This window comes from Tachysurus fulvidraco, chromosome 19 (genome assembly GCF_022655615.1).
Source record: "Tachysurus fulvidraco isolate hzauxx_2018 chromosome 19, HZAU_PFXX_2.0, whole genome shotgun sequence".
Taxonomy (NCBI): domain Eukaryota; kingdom Metazoa; phylum Chordata; class Actinopteri; order Siluriformes; family Bagridae; genus Tachysurus; species Tachysurus fulvidraco.
The window spans coordinates 12240865-12259747 of NC_062536.1; the positions used below are offsets into that span (position 1 = coordinate 12240865).

At 36.4% G+C, this 18883-nt stretch overlaps 1 protein-coding gene across 4 annotated transcripts in view; it reads right to left on the minus strand.

Moving 5' to 3' along the window:
* Positions 1 to 15871, minus strand: part of pparaa (peroxisome proliferator-activated receptor alpha a) — a 29097-nt gene extending 13226 nt beyond the window's left edge. The window contains exon 1 of one of the 4 annotated variants that reach the window (XM_047803805.1): positions 15849 to 15871. Coding sequence is in view for 1 of the 4 variants with exons in the window: in XM_027151205.2 (XP_027007006.2) it covers positions 4192 to 4214 (23 nt within the window). In the remaining 3 variants the exon portion in view is untranslated. Of the gene's footprint in view, positions 1 to 20; positions 151 to 1565; positions 1804 to 4191; positions 4215 to 15848 lie in introns of those variants that run through there. The other 3 variants (XM_027151205.2, XM_027151210.2, XM_027151212.2) reach the window with 3 other exon arrangements.
* Between the last annotated feature and the right edge of the window lie 3012 nt (positions 15872 to 18883).

Here is an 18883-nt window from a genome sequence, read left to right on the forward strand (position 1 = left end):
AGAAGGAAATCAATGCTTACCAGATCACTCCACATGAGTTTGTTCAAGCAGCACCAGCCAATAAATACGCACTGGCCCCAGTGGGGGCCAAAGTCCAAACCCCACACACTACTCTCCTGCCTCTCACTGCGGAGCAGATTTCCTGGCACCTCACCAATCCAAGAGGGCAAGCAAAAAGCACTCACATCTGATAGAATGGATTTAATCTCAACATGTAAGAAGCATTATACATTTAGGTGTGTTCTGTCAACAACAATAGAGGCTTGATCTTAAACACTTATCCTGACTTTTTCAGAACTTTCAGAAAATAACAGGCTCATCAAGAAAATGAGAAATAAGAAAGGGCAGACAATTACATATGCACCTACAGAAGTGCAGCATGGGCGGTGTCACGTTTTAGTCCCACTTTAACCTGGACATACATTTAGGGTCAGTGGATCATCCCTTGTGCAAGAATAAACTAAGGTATGATACACAAAAGAATAAATATCATACAATCAACTGCAGTGATTCAAAAACAGTACAAGTGAAAATACAAAAAAAGGTTAATTGGAAACAGGCGAGCTGGGGGGTTTGATTCCCATGGCCCTCAGTAGACCAGCTACCAAAGATTAGCCTAAGGAACAAAACTTGTATAGATGACTAAAAATGGGGTTCAGTGCATTAAATTGTCAGAAAATCTAAAATTCATATTGCAGCCTATGAGTGCATATAAAGTTAGGAGATAGAAAAGTACCGGGCTCCAATATTATCTGAAGACTCAAAGTGTCTATAATCAGAGTATGGAGATAAAAGAGTTTTCAATGCTGCAAATAAAATTGCACAATATATACATTACATAACTTATAATACAGATATAAAACATATATACGATACTACTAACTACTCCTGATAATAATAAAGATGGTAGTCTTAATCATTATATAATATCATTGTACTTATTACATGAATATTATATAATCCTATATCTGTCTTTTAAAAGCCTTTTAAAAGAACAGTCTACATAACACTACTGTCCATTACTTAATGATTACTACCATCACGTTTAATTAGTGACTGCCAGAGATTTTTTGTACTATGTCCTGTTTTTTATTATGCATTCAACTTCTGCAACCGATTTCTACACTATCTATCTATCTATCTATCTATCTATCTATCTATCTATCTATCTATCTATCTATCTATCTGTCTTGTCTGTGTATCTGTCTGTCTGTCTTCCTGCCTACCATTCAACTATCTATCTATCTATCTATCTATCTATCTATCTATCTATCTATCTATCTATCTATCTATCTATCTGTCTATCTACAATGATAGATGTCAATGCCAGACTTTAGGAAGCTAAATTACATCCAAACGTGCCTTTAAATACTTATTCTATAAATGTAAGCATGTTATATTTACATTAAGAGGACACCCCTGTTTAGCCCCGCCTCCTCCCCCCATAGAAAACTATAAGTACTAGCTCTCTCTTGACTTTAGGATCGAACTGTACCGATAAAAAAGACCCATATAACCGATTACAATGACACACAAGCTCATTGCTGACCAAAATGTCCCACTACCTCAGTGAAGTTCATTTCGCCCAATCCGAAGTCGCCATATAGCGGTTCCTCCAAACTGCCCCTTAGAGCTCCTATTTCCAGCCTCTTCGTCTCTGCTCCACTTCCTGTCAAACCCATCAGTTCAGCCAATAAGCGAAGGACAGTGGAGTCGTTGCTATGCGACGGCAACGTATCTTGTGAATACATGATTACTTTAGGAGGCTCTCTGGCATTTTAGTGTTTACACAATCAGGAAGGCATAACGTGTGAAAGACGTTTTAAAAAGTTAAACTGAATTAAAATTATAAACGATAAGAGTGAGGTACTCCAAAGACAGCTGCTTTGACTATCTTCTTAGTGTGACTAATAGGATAAAACAGCCACCTGTTAAAGTTGTTAGGGAAAAACCTGATCAGTGCTGCCATCTACTGATAAATTCATAATCATGTAAACAAAACTCAAACCTTTATTCATTAGATGTCAGGATTAATGAATTCAATTTTGTTTAAGAAAACAAGTTAAGTTCTTTTAATGACTTAATCTGAGGTCGCTTAGGTTAATTACTCAAACTAAGCATTTCTACATTTATATTTATTTGACTTTAAATGAATTTAATGTATTAAACACTACAAATTTGAACCAATAAGTTTGTTAAAACCTTAAATCCCATTTTGCTTTTTATTCTTCAATTGTTTTCTGTAATCTGAAAAATAAAATATCACTTTCTAAATGATCTGCATTCATAATATTTTTATGATTCGTTGTAAATTTATTCCTATCCTTGATTATAATGATATTACGGAGGAAGGTTTATTCCTATTAATTATTGCATGAAAACTGAAACGAGTTTTAATAGCAATACAAAATGTAAAGAATACTGGTAAAGATTTATGCTATATATTTTCTTCACATAAGCTAGCTAATGCTCCTAAGAATTTATTTTATACATTGCATGAGTTGTTAAAGATACATTTCCAAGGACACACAAACTATTTTCATAAATGTAGAAAAGCATGAAATATACAATTTAGTTAAAACATTTTTAGTAAACAGTAAATGAGAAGAATACTGCTATCAGCCTAACATCCCCATCATGCAATGCCATGGCAACAAGGTTACCATGGACCCATGTCAGCGCCATTACTTCCTGTCTGCCCCTCCGTCTGTTCTCTTGTGTGTGCCAGTCTCTGCGTGTCCCCCTAGGTGCCTGCCAGTGTCTATAAATTCTGTACCAGTCAAAGGCTGGCCAGCCTGCAGCCATGTAACTGCTCTCTTAACACTGGATAATGGCTTTAGTTACAGAACCAGCTGCTCCAGGGCTACACAATGGATGTTTCTGGGGAACAGTTTTGGTTATTTTGCTGATGTCCTGGTCCCATAGGTTATAGTAAGAATAACGATTTCTTTAAATATAACTACAGTAATACAAAACTTAAACAAGAAATTTGTATTAAATAAATTCAACAGACGAAACACATGTAATACTATATTTATCTTTATTATTGCTCTTCAGGCCACACTGTAAATTTTGACAGTCCTTCTAGAAAACAAAAAACTCTACTAGCTTGGCGCCATCTTGTCGCTGGTATCCAGTGACGTATTGCTGCCCTTCAGGGAAGGCAGTAGGTTGTATAGTTATCTCCTGATGGGGCAAAATAACGACCCTGAAACCACACAACCTACTACCTCACCCTGTACGAACATCACTGAAAGGTTTCTCCAGGGCACATACATCTTGTTTGGGCTCACAGACGAACAAACATCTGTGGAACTCAAAGAAGAGCTGTTTGGCTCTTGTCTGTCTCAAAATGTCAACAGAAATCCAACTAAATTGAAGACTGGTTAAACTCAGATTCTCATTATTCAATTATTTCATTGAGGCCAAAATGTATCAATGTTTTTAAAGTACACTTTCATAGAAAATTTTGTCTTGCCTAAAAGAAAAAAGAAGATAAATTGAAGACATTATATTTACATCAACAAAACTACATCATTGCATTATGTTATGTAAACTATTTTTAAACTATTTTTTATTTTTAACTTTTTTTTTGTATGTCCATGATTTTCTTTTAAAAATTTCTTTATCACATGTCATGTTTTTAGGTATTCCTTCTTCAGATCAGGTGAAGGTCAGGGAAAAATAAAAAGTTTTTAAAAAATATATATTTTTATTCATTTTACCTTATTTTACAGATTCCTGTCTTGTCTCATAATACACCCAACATTTCATATTTACATTTTACACATCTATTTACAAACATCCATCAATGTTTAATTTCCCACTTTTACACTGTTCTGTAGCTACTATCACAGGGACTTGAGTAAATCCTTAAAAGCATCTTTGTTGATTTCCTTCACTGACCATGCAGCTCTTGATTGACGACATTACGGCCACTTCAGGAAAGACAGTAAGTTGTATAGTTATCTGACAGCAAGGGTTCAACCCTAAAACTATACAACCTACTACCTCACCCCAAAGGACAGTGTCTCAGTGTCTCTGCAGCATTACTGTTAATTCCTTTACCAGGACTCACAAACAATTCATTCTCGCAATTCAATGCAGAGTAGTGAATGATGCATAAAGGTTTTAAAGCACCATATCTTGAGAACATACATAAAGACAAGAAGCATGCATTAATAATACCACCTTAAAACCCAGCTCTGCTTCATGAGGAGTTCCATGAGACATGGGTCTGTTTTAAAAAATAATTCAGCCATCTGTGGAAAAGAGAAAGAGACAAAAAGGGATTGGATTGTCAACATATTTATTTACATGTACCACAATCAACACTGCAATGACACTTGCTTTCTCTCACTGCGTCTTTAGCTGCACTGTGTGGTGTGATGTTTCTCGAGCTCCCTTCATTATTAATGGAATCCTTGTTTACAGTTGTGCTTGCTGAGCCTGAGGAGGATCAGATCGCACCTCTGTCTGGCTTGAGTGAGCTCTGGTGCATTGGTGCATTTCCACATGTGCGGACTGTGAGTGCGCAGGTACGGCTACGGCATGCATATGTGAATGTCCATATCTGAGTAATCGGGAGGTCTGCGGTGAGAGTAAGGAGGCAGTCATGTGTGGGAGTGAGAGTGTGGGCTACATTGTGGTTTACCTCAGGCACACGCAAACAGCTTACTCATACTACCACAGACCCCACTGTTACCGCAGGACTGACTCACACACACTCACCACACACACAATCACACACGATGCACAAACATGCTACCACTAACTAAAACACTAATTCAGGTTCCTTTCAAAACAAAAGAACACTAAAATATCAAGGGGCTATTTTTAAAGAAATACATTAGATTTCCAAAAGGATGAACAGAAATTCAGCACGAATTATCTTTTCAAAACAAAAGCCATATCAGGAATAAACATTTGCACTCAAAACCATCAAAATCAAACACCTTGGAAATGAACCTATGAAATCTCTTTATTTTGCTCCTGCCTTTTTCTCTGGCTTTCATAAGACGTTATATAAGCACAAAATTTATTTAAACACATTTGTTTTATGTTCTTTTTATATGTTCAGAAAATAACATGCACTCTTTTATTTTCTTATTGACATTGAACCATTTTTAAAATGATTATGATTATGATGCAATTTGCATTACTCCTTAAACTCTTTCTTTTTCCGAGGCTTTTTATTGGACAGTGTAGAGTAGGAGTAACCTGCTCTGAATCATGCTCTATAAATGTACACCTCCTCGGTGAAGGGCGTCTAAAAAATCAACCACCTCTACAATAAAGCAGGAGAATTAACAACAACCCTCAAGCCAAATCATCCATCCACATCAAACTGTGGTGGGAGTAATTATAAGGCCTCCTCTGTGTCCTTGAAAGACCTGTTGGAGTGCGTAGAGTTAAATGTGAAGCCGAGCTCCACTCCCTGTCCATGTGTCTAACAATGTTTGGCATAACATGAGCTGTTTGTGCTGGACTTTTAATAGATAAATGAGAAGCCTTGTTTTATCCCACACATTCTGCTCTCCCCCTAGTTTTATCAAGTCACTATAACATTACATGGTGTGACTGGGCCATTATGTGACCTGTGACCTAGATGCAGGACTGGCACACCTCATAAGGACAGGTTTAATCTCTGAGCGTGTAAGATAAAGAGAAAGACAAAGAGGTAGAAAGATATGACACATCTTGCATGTGGCGTGCCCATAAGTGTAAGCTGTAATATCCTTTAACGGCTTACTCAATGTGAAACATACACATCCTATACAATCACAGTGCACCCATTGTGTATTGATTTGTGCTAGATGTAGGTTATAATTGTCTGCTGTTTGAGTACTTCGCTCATATGACCCTATGGAGCCTGGTGGAGATGGTGTGAGGTTGGAGCGATTAACAGCCAGTAGGTGGCGTTGTACTCCTAAGGCTTGAATCCTGCCTGCTCCTTGCTGTGAGAGTGAGAGAGCTGTGTTCTGTGACAATAGGGCTCTTATGCAGAACAGGCTACTCTCTGCACTGCTCCAGAGTCCCGTTTCTCTTAATCCCCATTTGACCTTTGGGTGCTGGAGTCACTTTCACGTTTTCATGTACCTGATTTCAGTTACCAAAGCTGCAGCAAGGAACCTGGTCACTGTGACAATGTTTCGGCCAAGCACGGTTTGATTTGCTGTGGTGTGTGAGCTCCACTGACAGAGAGCAATGGACACTGTCTGCTGTAATATTTCAGTGCTAAATCTGTGCTGCAAGTATTTGAATGTCATTTTGCATATGTCAATTGATAAATCATCAAAATTAAAAATGAAAAACAATGATCTATAAACATCGATCTATCTGTTGGACATTTACGATCGCCGATCACACACTAGCTAGAACAGAAACGTACTATCCGATAACAAAATTCTTACAGACCATAAAAATAAAGCACCATCATCTAAGAAAAAAATGAACACAATATATATGTAATAAATACACAGACATACAAACGCACACAAGTAGCAAATCCAAAGTCCTAACCTAGACCCAAAAAGGTTTCAGTGCAACATGTACATTTTTTTTCCACCATTCTCACAGCATTTTTAAACTTCAGTTTCATTTGTTAATTTCAGAAAAGTTCCACTCTATCTTCCTTCCTCTACTAAATGTCATTGCTGGAATTATATTGTAAATCAAATTTAATGTTAAAATTTTGTTCCAAAAAACAGCACTGGTCTACTATCCATCATCTACATGGTTACATGATTTTTAATACCAACCGCCATAACGGAAATTGCAAACTTTAAGCAAACAGGTTGTGTTCAGCCATGTGTGAGTGACAATGCTAAGACTGTACTGTTAATCCTCTGATGTCACTAGGACAACACACAAATGTCCCTTTGATTGTGATTTCAGAGCAAACGATATATCAAAGCAATGTAATTAATTTCAACATTATTTTCATTTAGCCGAAAAAAAAAAAAAATCTTCAGTAATTTCGGCAAAATATTGTAAATCAAGAGAAAATGCACAGTACCTTTTTTAGGTTTTACTAATATACTCTAACATCTGATGCTGTAGTATGTGCACTATCTTATAAATTATTATTTTTTCTAGAATAATTTAATAATCCGAAAAGTACTATAAAATTATTTTACATATGTCAGCCTCTAAAACAATCATAAAATGGTCATAATGATCTTATATATATATATATATATATATATATATATATATATATATATATATATATATATATATATATATATTTTTTTTTTTTTCATTAAAAGGTTCTACATTAAATCCAGTGATTCTAAAACCACACAGTATTTTTACATCCACAAAATTGGGTGTGCCTACACTCACATGATTTCCCTTTCTATTTAAAGCTGTTTGCGAATTGAAATGAGGTACAGGTAATGCAGGTAATGTCACACACACATACACACAGACACACACAGACACTGTACTGTAAAGAACGTTATAAATATGTTTCAGTGCTGATCACGCTTTAAATGTTGATTAAAACCTCAGGAGATTTAGAAATACAAATTAGCTACATAGTTAATAAACAGGCCTCCATGCCCGATGACGCCTGAGATAGGCACAGGCTCCCCGTGACCCGAGGTAGTTCGGATAAAGCGGTAGAAAATGAGTGAGTGAGTGAGTGAGTGAGTGAGTGAGTGAGTGAGTGAATTAATAAACAGTTTTCATTCTGCAATTATGCATTAGTTAGAAATTTTAAGTCAATAATTTAGAAAAAATGTGGCATGGCTAAAGCGTAAATACAGTGTATACGTGTGTGAAAGAGCAAAAAAAAAGATTTATGTGCATCATCTTTTGCAAAATCACCATTACAAAAACATTAACCCATAACTTGCTTAATCGTTACTAATACTGCTATACAAAATTTTTTTCTTAAGAAGAAAGATTGCCACTGAATTTCTGTAGTCATAGGTTTGAAAGATTTATGAAGTAATTCGACTTAAGAGATCAGAAATTTGCCACACACACACACACACGCACGTGCACACAAACACACAATGATCTACCTTTTTTATATGTGTGTGTGTGTGTGTGTGTGTGTGTATATTGTGTTTGTGTGTGTGTGTGTATATATATATATATATATATGTATACACCACACACACACACACACACACACACACACACACACACACACACACACACATATATATATATATATATATATAAAATATTTTTCTTAAGAAAAATTGCCACTGAATTTCTGTAGTCATAGGTTTGAAAGATTTAATTCGACTTAAGAGATCAGAAATTTACCACACAAACACACACACACACACGTGCACACAAACACACAATGATCTACCTTTTTTATTTGTGTATATATATATATATATACACCACACACACACACACCACACACACACACACATATATATACATATATACTTTATGTTTTTACACATATACATGTATATGTGTAAAAACATAAAGTTAAACATAACAAAACACATAAACGCACACAGACACACATACACACGACCGGCACAAGAACCAATTCCGTGCCTTAAACTCCTGTAGCACACTAATTATTCACTCATTATTAATTAACACCATCTTAGGAGTCCTAATTTTCCCAAACCTATAATTCTATAAACCTACTCATGTTTGAAATATTTAGCCAATTTGAAATAGCTTAATCATATTGTCAGTAGGTGTACAGATATAGCAATGACTATGCTTTAGATATTTATGTTACTAAAGATCCTCCATCTCCAGACATACTTTTGGTACAAAAGACATTTGGTTTGATCGTGATTTGTTTTTAAATCATTAAATTTTATGTCAAAACTCCTTTTTTTCTTTTTCTTTTTAATTATTCACTGAACACGAGACACGTCTTCCGTCTAGACTGGGTATGGATGAGTGTCTTTTTTTCAGGTGGGGAGGAGGGGGTGGGGTGTAGGCCCTTTAGTCTCATATGCACACATTAAAAGCGTGGGAATTTGGGAATTAATGTTGTGAGAGTCCTCTTACGGGGCACATGGTGTTTAGGTGTGTGTGCGTGTGTGTATGTTTATGTGTGTGTGTGAGAGAGAGAGGGAGAGAGAGAGAGAGAAATGCATCTTTATTTAACAAAGATGACTTGAAATTTTGGGAATATTCACACATTTAACCAGAACCACATACTGCAGACACACTTCAGAATGTTCTAGAGAAATACGCCAGATAAATCTGAAAATGTAACCATTCACAAGACACAACATAAATTCAAATTCTAAACCCGATGCATAAATCAAAAGACAAATTGTGTTTCATAATTTCAAAATATCAAGGGTTAAGGGTTTAACCTGAATCTTCAGTCATGTACTAATCGCCCTGCCATTTACGTGGTGGCACCAGCAATGTGCTTATACCATACACCATTTCTAAAACACTCCATTCATACAGAAAAATACAGAGTCGATGGGTAGACTGGGAAAGAATGGGTGGGGAGGGATGGGATGTGGTGTTCATTGCCAACTCAATATTCCACTTATGTGCCAAAACACTTCAAAACCCCCCACTCAGAGTTTAATCTGTCATTTGTCCAGCAGTAAACTACCTATCATAAACCAACTCAGGTGAAGCAGACCTGCTGAACCACTTGCCTATAAATTTTAATTTAATTGCATTTACAGGGAGAAATGTTCCCCTTACAACTGCACCACCATTAATAAAATTTCTAAAAAAAAAAGTTCTAATTGTTTTGCTGAGTAAACATGTGAATTCCTAGATCTTTAAGAGGCGCTTGTCTGTGTGTGTGTGTGTGTGTGTGTGTGTGTGTGTGTGTGTGTGTGTGTGTGTGTGTGTGTGTGTGTGTGTGTGTGTGTGTGTGTGATCACAGATCTCTTTTTGTCATGCTATTGAGATTATTTTTGTCTTATTTCTGCTTCCAAAATTAACCTACAAAAATAATATACCAGCAACATTAAAGACAATTCAGAAATAAAGTCAAACAAATACAGACATAGACATGAATGAAATGAATTATGGAAAATTCCAGAAATTACATTCAAATACTTATAAAGTGGCACATTTCTATTTCGAATTTTGTGATAGATATAATAATGTTATGTTACGAAAAATGCATTTCTTTGGAAACATGACAAAATATCGAATGCGATAACAAAGCGGTCATCGTTTTTAGTTTTGCAAATATTCAAAATACTGAAAGATGACATATTTTAAAACATATATGTTATTTTTAAAAATACAACCAGTACCTTTATCTGAAAAATATTCATACTATTATATTGCGAACATTAAGAAACAAAGCCAACTGTTTGTAGGCTAGAATTTAAAACCGTAATATTATTATGCATACTTGTGAATACAGAATTGCTTTTATTTATTTATTGTAAATCTGACATTTATTTTAAAAAATGAATGAAGCGCTACACGATACAGTACGCATAAAAATCATTAGGCTGAGCACAGTTAAAGCAAACCCAGAGTCAGGAAACATACGAGGTGTTTAGAAAGAAAATCCTGTACTCATGGCTTCCTTATTAAACGAAATGGATGCCTGTAGAAAATGTTGGGATGGTAGCAGGGTTTGGCCTGGCCTTAATGTCGTAATGAGCCTTTATAAGGACTCGCTTGAGAAGGACTCCCTTCTCAGCCTTATTTTTTAGTGGCCGAAAACCAAATAAGCCCAGAAAAGACATCAGATCCAAAGTTTGGTGGGAAAGCAGGCAAGTTTCCTTATTCTAAGCTCCTGAATACCAACGCGGTTCATATACTATTATTATTATTAAAAACCGCCTGCCGATTTGCGGCATATTATATAGAAATAAATCAGAATTTTATTCAACTCGTTACTGTGCAGATTTTGCATCTTGGTAATGAAAATTAATAATAATAATAATTAAAAAAAAACAAAAAACGGCATCCCAAGACATGCAAACATAGACTGCATAATGAAATTTGAACGAAATATAGGAGCCTATGTTCGAGAACTACAACAGACCAGAACTGTGTGAGATACAAGTTAAATTACAAACAAAACCTCACACAAAACTATATAAAACTTACCTCGAAAAAGAGGAAAATGTGGACAAACTGAGACGATACAGACTGGTCCTGAAGGCCTGTGTTCAGGAAGAGGCAGACAGAGAGAGAGAGGAAGAAAGAGAGAGAGAGAGAAGCAAGCAGTGAACTCTCGTGGAGGAGGCAGGGCCAAGGGGTCCAAGCCAGTCTTTCTACCCCAGCTGCAGCCCTCAGCGATGGGCCACATGCGTGTCCAGACCCCGCTGGCCTGAGACAAGCAGGCCCTAACCACAATAGGAGGCCATGAGGCTCATCGGTGAGGCGCGTGGGTCAGCCCGACTGCCAGTTAACAAGTCTTTGAATGAGGAATGTTAGCAAACAGGCAAATAGAATGTCCGATGCATGCTAATGATCCAGCCAGTCCGCTTGCAGCATTGGCCTGGGCCTATGAATAATTCAGCAATCTGAAAACCGAGCTCCCACCCCCTTTAACCCCCTCCCCTCCACACCCCATGCGTCTGAAATGCCTTCAGTGGACGGAAAGAGCGCACGAGGGGAGAGAGATGAAGAGAGCAGGCGAGACGGAGGAAAAGTATTCCAAATCTCAGCTCCCTCGCTAGCTAGCTCACTTCCTCTGCCGTTGCATGCTGAAGGTCCACTTTTACATCCAGCTGAATAAACACGCAATGTCACATGCACATGTACGTACACACCCAGTTCCAAATCTGCTCTTTCGTTTCAACATGCAACTTATTGCTTTCGATGGAGGCATCTCTCACTCATTGCCTTTTTATGTCTTTTGTTTGGAATTGGCACCTGTCCCAGAAAAAGCTCCACCACTGCACCACCCTCCTGCTCTCCTTTCAGAGAGAGAGCGAGAGGAGTGTGAAAGAAGCACTGTATGTGTGTGCATGAGAAAGGGAGCAAAGGGAGGGTTAGAGAGAATGTGTGTGTGAGAGAGAGAGAGAGTGAGAGAGAGAGAGAGAGAGAGAGAGAGAGAGAGAGAGAGAGAGAGAGAGAGAGAGAGGGCGGTACTTCAGCAATAGAGCTATTGGCACTTCCCTTCTCTGAGACATGCAACAAGCTGGAAGACCACAGCCATTTTCAAACCTCAGCATTACGAACTACCATCCGAGAACCCTGAGCGAGAACCACAAACACCTGCACAGCAGATCCAAACAAATCCAGCCAGGAGGAGAAAATCAATTTGCAAGGCAGTAGGAAGTCACTCTGTACTTGTTGAAAAAATGGCAATTCTTACACTACAGTCAAAAACAGCCACAAAAATCTGTGGATACGTAACAAAATTGTTATACATTGCAGAACATAATTGACAAAAAAGGAAACTATTCTTCACAAATAGATGGAAACAAAGGGTTAAAATCCAGAGAGTTGTAAAAAACCCTCCTTCTCTTGGCACAGACTGCCTGAAGGGGAGGTTCTTACTGTAGAAATAGCAGCAGACGCTTTTTTCTCTTTTTTAGCTGTATGCTCTCTCTCCGTTCTACTACACACATGCGGTCAAGTCTGGAAAAGGAAGGGGGGCAACCATGGTAGAGGGAAGAGAGAGAGAGAGAAAGAGAGAGAGAGATAGAGAGAGAGAGAAAGAGAGAGAGATAGAGAGAGAGAGAAAGAGAGAGAGAGCAAGAGAGAGAGAGAGAAGTGAAGGAGAAGGGGATGATGAAATGAGGGAGTTGTAAAGAACACGGGCAAAGCAGCTTTTTCATTCTTCACCACAGCCAGTGCAAAAAGCCACAGAGAGCGACAGCATTGAGACGGAGGGTTGAGAAAGTGTAGAGAAAACAGCCTGAGACATAGCCTGTATTCTCATGCGTTGACTATTCAAAGACATCTTAACTTGCACCTCTTCTACACGTGAAATCAATCGTTAACTCGTTTTAATGTCCGTCTGTCTACATGCATTTATACACATATTTGTATAGATGTTGAGTTATTTTTCATTATGTCCATTTATTAGTCCATTGCCATTGCAAAAACGTGAAAATTTCAGAATACAAAGTTTTAAATATAAAGATGCTGGTTATAACAATTCCAACGCATAAGAGATGGATCCAGGACAGTTCCTGACAGCTTCTCCTGTTTAGGTTTGTGTTTCTAGGTAAGGTACTCATCAGTGTGTCTCACTGTAGTACCTCAGAGTCCCCCCTCACACTGTACTTCCACCAATCACAAGCTAAAGAAAGTCTGCTTTGCTAGAGGTGAAACAGCTGCTGTCATTTGCAGGGGAAAACTTCTTATGCAGTGATGCCACACACACACACACACACACACACACACACACACACACACACACACACACACACACACACACACACACATAAACAACCACACAGTGAAGTCACACCACAGCTAGAGCACAGCCTACCTGACTCTCTGCCCAAGGTCGAGAAGTGTTTCACAGAAGTAAACAGTAGGGTCTTAACAAAATCACACTCGCCACTGTGATATTGTTCCTTCTGTTCTTATTTCGATCACAGAAATTGTATATTGCATATAATACAAATGTCATATTAAGACATGAAGCTCTGAAGCTCTTCATGGTGAGAACACACACACACACACACACATATATTGAACTTTTGCAGCCTGTTATCAAATCAAATCAAATCAAATTTTATTTGTCACATACCCATACATACAGGGTACGACATGCAGTGAAATGCTTTATGCAGTGTTAGAACACTGTAAGATGAAAAAAAATATTTCTGTGCTCATGTTCCTGGAGGAACAGGAGTAGTGCACATGTGCAGGGCTGAACAGAAAGGCCACTGAACATATGGAGCTGTCTATGTTACAGTACACACTCGGGATTCTTTAATACTCGGCTGTGTTTAGCTGAAGTGGCGCTATTTGTAGAACAGTTATCACTGTGACAAAATCCTGTGCTATGTTCACCTAGCACACACATGTGAAGGGTGCTGCTGCTCCTTGAGCTCTCCCAATGCCTCTAACACACAGAATCTCTGACAAACACTCTTTGACAAGGAGGAGGGACAGAGAGTGGCCGGTCCAGCCTGACTCTCTATTACACTCTCTCTGCTTCATCGTGGGCCACCTCTCGGAGCTTTCTACCCCCGTGCCTGCTGTTTGTACTAAATGCTCATTCGAGATAGACGAACACAGTCAGTCAGTCAGTGCCAGACACACACCACACCTTCAAGCCAGTAGGAAATCTGGGCTACAGTGCACCATGTGACACCCTGACAGGTAAAATGGAAAGTAAGCACTAGTTTTCATGCGACAAAAGCAGATAGCTCACTTACTCTGGCAAGGCCTAGAATACTCTGACGTCACCTCGTGCCACGTCGCTTGACCAATAATGAAAGAGCAAAAAGGGCCAGCCATTTTTCACTCATGCAACGGCAATACAACATCTAAATGAAAATGGAGACAAGTTCAAAACATTTTGTCTTGTGGTGATTCTGTGTGACTCTGTTCTAATCTGCTACTTGTTTACTATTTAACCTGTGTCTAAGGAACTTGGGCTTGGCATGTGTTTAGTGTTGTACACTGCAGAGTTCACATGAGGACACAATTTTGGTTTTGGGTTGACTGCCAACTCCCAAACAGTATGCTGCTCTATAAGGCCTATCGTTCATAAGACCAATGGTCTTGGAGCACTACTGATCAAGTGCCAATCATAACAAACTCTTTATGATTTTTCACGGCACAACCTCAGGGCTGTTTCATGCACCACCACAAACATCATTTGTGAAAGGTACAACCTATTCTCCCCCCAACCCTTAATGATCATGGGTAGCTATTCCAAATTGTTGTTTTAAGAACATACTTACGGTGCTTACATTGTCATACAAATCCACAAATAGTCTGAAAAATACAATTCATTACATATGTACACATAAAGACTCTTTTGATTTGTTATATTCTTATCTTACAAAATGACAGTTATTCATGTAGTCCAATAGCAGATATAATCGATCAAAGAAAAGTAGTGCATCAAAAACAGGCTTCATTTTCCACTTATGTCACCAAAGCTTGGCAAAATGTCCTTTCATTCACAAACAAAATGGCTGCTGCACCTCAATACATTAGTGCACATGTACCAAGTGATCTATTCAAACAATCCTTACATATTAATCATGTTTTCTTGGTGTAAATAGACAAGATGTATATGTTACTTATTCAGCATTTTAAGCTTAAGCTTAAGCATCTTTAAGAAACTTTTTTAAGCCTACGCATGATTCCTCAGGCACTATTTCTGGGGGTGTGGGTGCACTTATGAACATTTATCATCACGTCATTGGAAAAAAGAACATTTCAACCACAACCAAGCGCTAAGTGAGTAAGTTTGTTAAGTGTCCTAGTCCAGCTGTGCAGTATATCGTCTGTTTCAACTGAGAGGATTAGCAGAAACCAAAAATGCTGTAAATTTAGTACTAGCAACTTTCAGATCTGCCAGAAAAGTGAGCACATGATTAAACAAATTTGGCACCCAGATAAAAGAATGTGAACCTTATTGTTGAATCAAAGTGATGTTAAACATCTAGATTTTGTAATACTATAAAAGAAGTGTGGTATAACGGAGGAGAGAGAGCAAAGCTCAGTGGTCAGCTCTGATGTGATTAAATATTGCACATCATAATAAATAAAAAGTAAGGAAATAAATATGGATCCAGACATATACCAATTACTATTATAGGCAATAAAAATTCTAAACGGCATCCATAAAATTGAGCTCCCTTTATATTTAGCACTCAATGTTCAGCATCAAGGAGCAAGCTTTATCTATACACAGTAATTAGTGGTATAGGACATTTTGTATAAGATTAAATTAAAATGGGTAAAAAAAATACACCTTTTTCACACACCTTTTACTCCCCGGCTCCGCTGCAGTGGTGGTCTCTCCTGGGGCCCCATGCGCACGTGTCTGCAGGATTTCTCAATTACAGCTGTGAACTTTAGGGTCAGCCTCTGTAGAGAGAGAAACAAAGGGCATGACCCTGGGGTCAGAAGTGTTACACTAGGAGCAGGTCGGCCCCCATTCAAATGGAGTGTAATGTTTGCTTTGTGTAGGTAAGGACCACTAAAACACTGAGTAATAGGGATTAGGAAGTGATCCCCTTAGGGCTGTCACTCAGAGCCTACGCATGACCTGACGGCTTCCATTAGGAGCCGAAAAGCTAAGTGCTCTCACCCTTCTGTCTGACAGTGCTGACAAGAGCAGTCTATGCATTTTACATCACTCACATAAGCAATTAATTAATATAGAGGGAGATAATAATAATAATAATATAGTGAGGGAGATAATAATAATAATAATAATAATAATAATAATAAGAAGAAGAAGAAGAAGAAGAAGAAGAAGAATCGTAATAATAATAAATGGAATTTCTATTCAAATTGTATATTAATACAAAAAATATTATTATTTTTTTTTACAAAAACAACCCTAAAAATTGTACAATGAATATATATGAAATAATTACAGCAAGGACATGACATTATTGTGCATTATCAGCAATAAAGCAGAAAGGTAATTTTTGCTCAAAAAAAAGCCATACTCAGTACAGCCATTGCATTGGAAAAACTCTGCTAATTAACTTTAATTAATACATATGCATATCCAATGTCTGCAATCCCTTTAAATTAAAATATTACATTTATAAAAATCCTGCCAATAAAAATATAATGCATTAAATTTTGGGGCACCAATAACTAAAAAAATGTAAAAAAAAAAAAATAATAATAATAAGCTGGTATCTCAACACTTCAACAAACATTCCTAAAAATAATTAAACATATAACACTTACACTTTTCAAAACTTTTTAGACAAAGGAAAAAAAGAATAAAATTTTTCCCTTTTCTTTATTATTATTATTATTATTATTATTATTATTATTATTATTATAACTACTACTACTACTACTACTACTACTACTACTACTAATAATAATAATAATAATAATAATAATAATGGAATTCTGATGAAAATTAAATAGTATGAACTGTAATTCAAGAAAATTTAAACAACAGTTCCATGAATTAAGATCAAATTACTGGACTAACCAAACAAACTTTGAGATATTCTGTTATAGAAAAGTGTTTAATGTGTTTAATACAGAAAAAAGTTTACTGGGGAAATGGATTAGTTTTACTTTATTCATTAAGAGTAAATTGGCATTCAGACACAATTTTGAGAGGGTGGGGCAGGATTGCAGAGAAACTCTGAAACAAAATGGAGCAGAGTGAGACAACATGGCGGATCCTTTTTTTTAACATAAAAGTGCCTCTCGATGAATAAACAAGCAGAATAACAAATATTACTTGCTATCCAACAATGTTATTCGTTAATAGAATAAAAAAAGGAAAAAATATGACAAATGTAAAAAAAATGGTGTGTAAGAAAGCAACATGATTTCCAGCACTCATCTCCAGAGTGTGCACGAGCTGACTCTGGGGCTTCGAGAGGGACGGTAAATGATTCGGTTAACTCTTAATAGGTCTGACAGTGTCTGAATAATCAGCACTGTCATTTCTTTTATTTAGAATATTCCAAAAATAATCAATTAAATGATGAGTAAGACATAAAAATGTAAATATGTAAAAGTTGGAAAACTGACATAAAAATCTGCTAAATACTCAGAACTGGGATTTCATGTTTTTTTTTTTATTATTCAGAAGAATTATCCATTTTTAAAGTGTAATCAAAGAATAAAGGAAAAATGTTACAAATAATTCAGTAAATATAATACTTTATATGTTAAATTAATTAGATAGTAATGCGTAAATGATTTCTCCTTAACTGAACAAGTGGAAAGACAAGGTATAATTTAAGCTTTGGATTTCCATTTTGGGTTAATATCTCATTTTAAGTGAAATACCGGGCTTATTAAACACATCAGATATAAATTTTAAATATATAAACAAACTGAAATGTTTTCCGAGATGAGTGTCCCTGTACAACATCTCGCTTAAAAGCCATAAAGTCTCTTGATGATAAACCCCAGTTCAAAAAGACTGAATGTGTTCTCTATTAAATCCAAACAAATCCTTCAAATTTATCTTCCACCTTTTTTTCGCACAGTGAGGAAAAAAGGTTTTATGCTCCAAGAAATGCTTTTTGTTCCTATGATATATTTTGGAAAAAGATAGTGTGTTCTTTTTCCCCACATATCTCTAGTGTGGTCAGCAAAAATAAGTTTTTAACCAATTAAACCAATTAAAATAAAATTTTTAGAAAAATGTTCTCACCATACATACATGATGTACAACCTATTCTGATTTAATATTACATTAATTCGTTTAACTCAGTTTCCATTTAACAAAGAGATGTTTGGCAAACAAAAAAGTATGTTTCTTTGAAGTTAATGTTAATTTTACCAAAGTTTATTTTTAGGTAAAATTACTGCACGTGTATGCTTTCAGAACATGAAAATAGTCCGATGACTGTTAGTCAGATGATAAACAGATGATAAACAGTACCTTTGAAATATAAACTTTGTGCATTTGTGTATACAGTAACTACAATTGGATTAATATCTGTATAATAATTCTCAATTTATTAAAAGATACTTGCAAAGTGCATTTGAGTTTTATATATCACAAAATGCACACTATGAAACTCTCCAAAAAAGAGAGAGCATATTATTAAACATTTATAAAATTACTAATTTAACTTGCAGGCATCATCCTGTATTAATTTGTGTGTGCCATTATTCGTTAGCTAGATTTAGAATTCTATATATATATATAATTTATTTTTAGATAATTATATATAATTTGTTTAAATTAGCACAGTAACTATTTGTTTTAAATAAGACTGTGATACATGATTTTCACTTGTATGAATTTGAATCACAGCGAAGGGGACACATTTACTTTGATTTCTAAAATTTCTTGTTA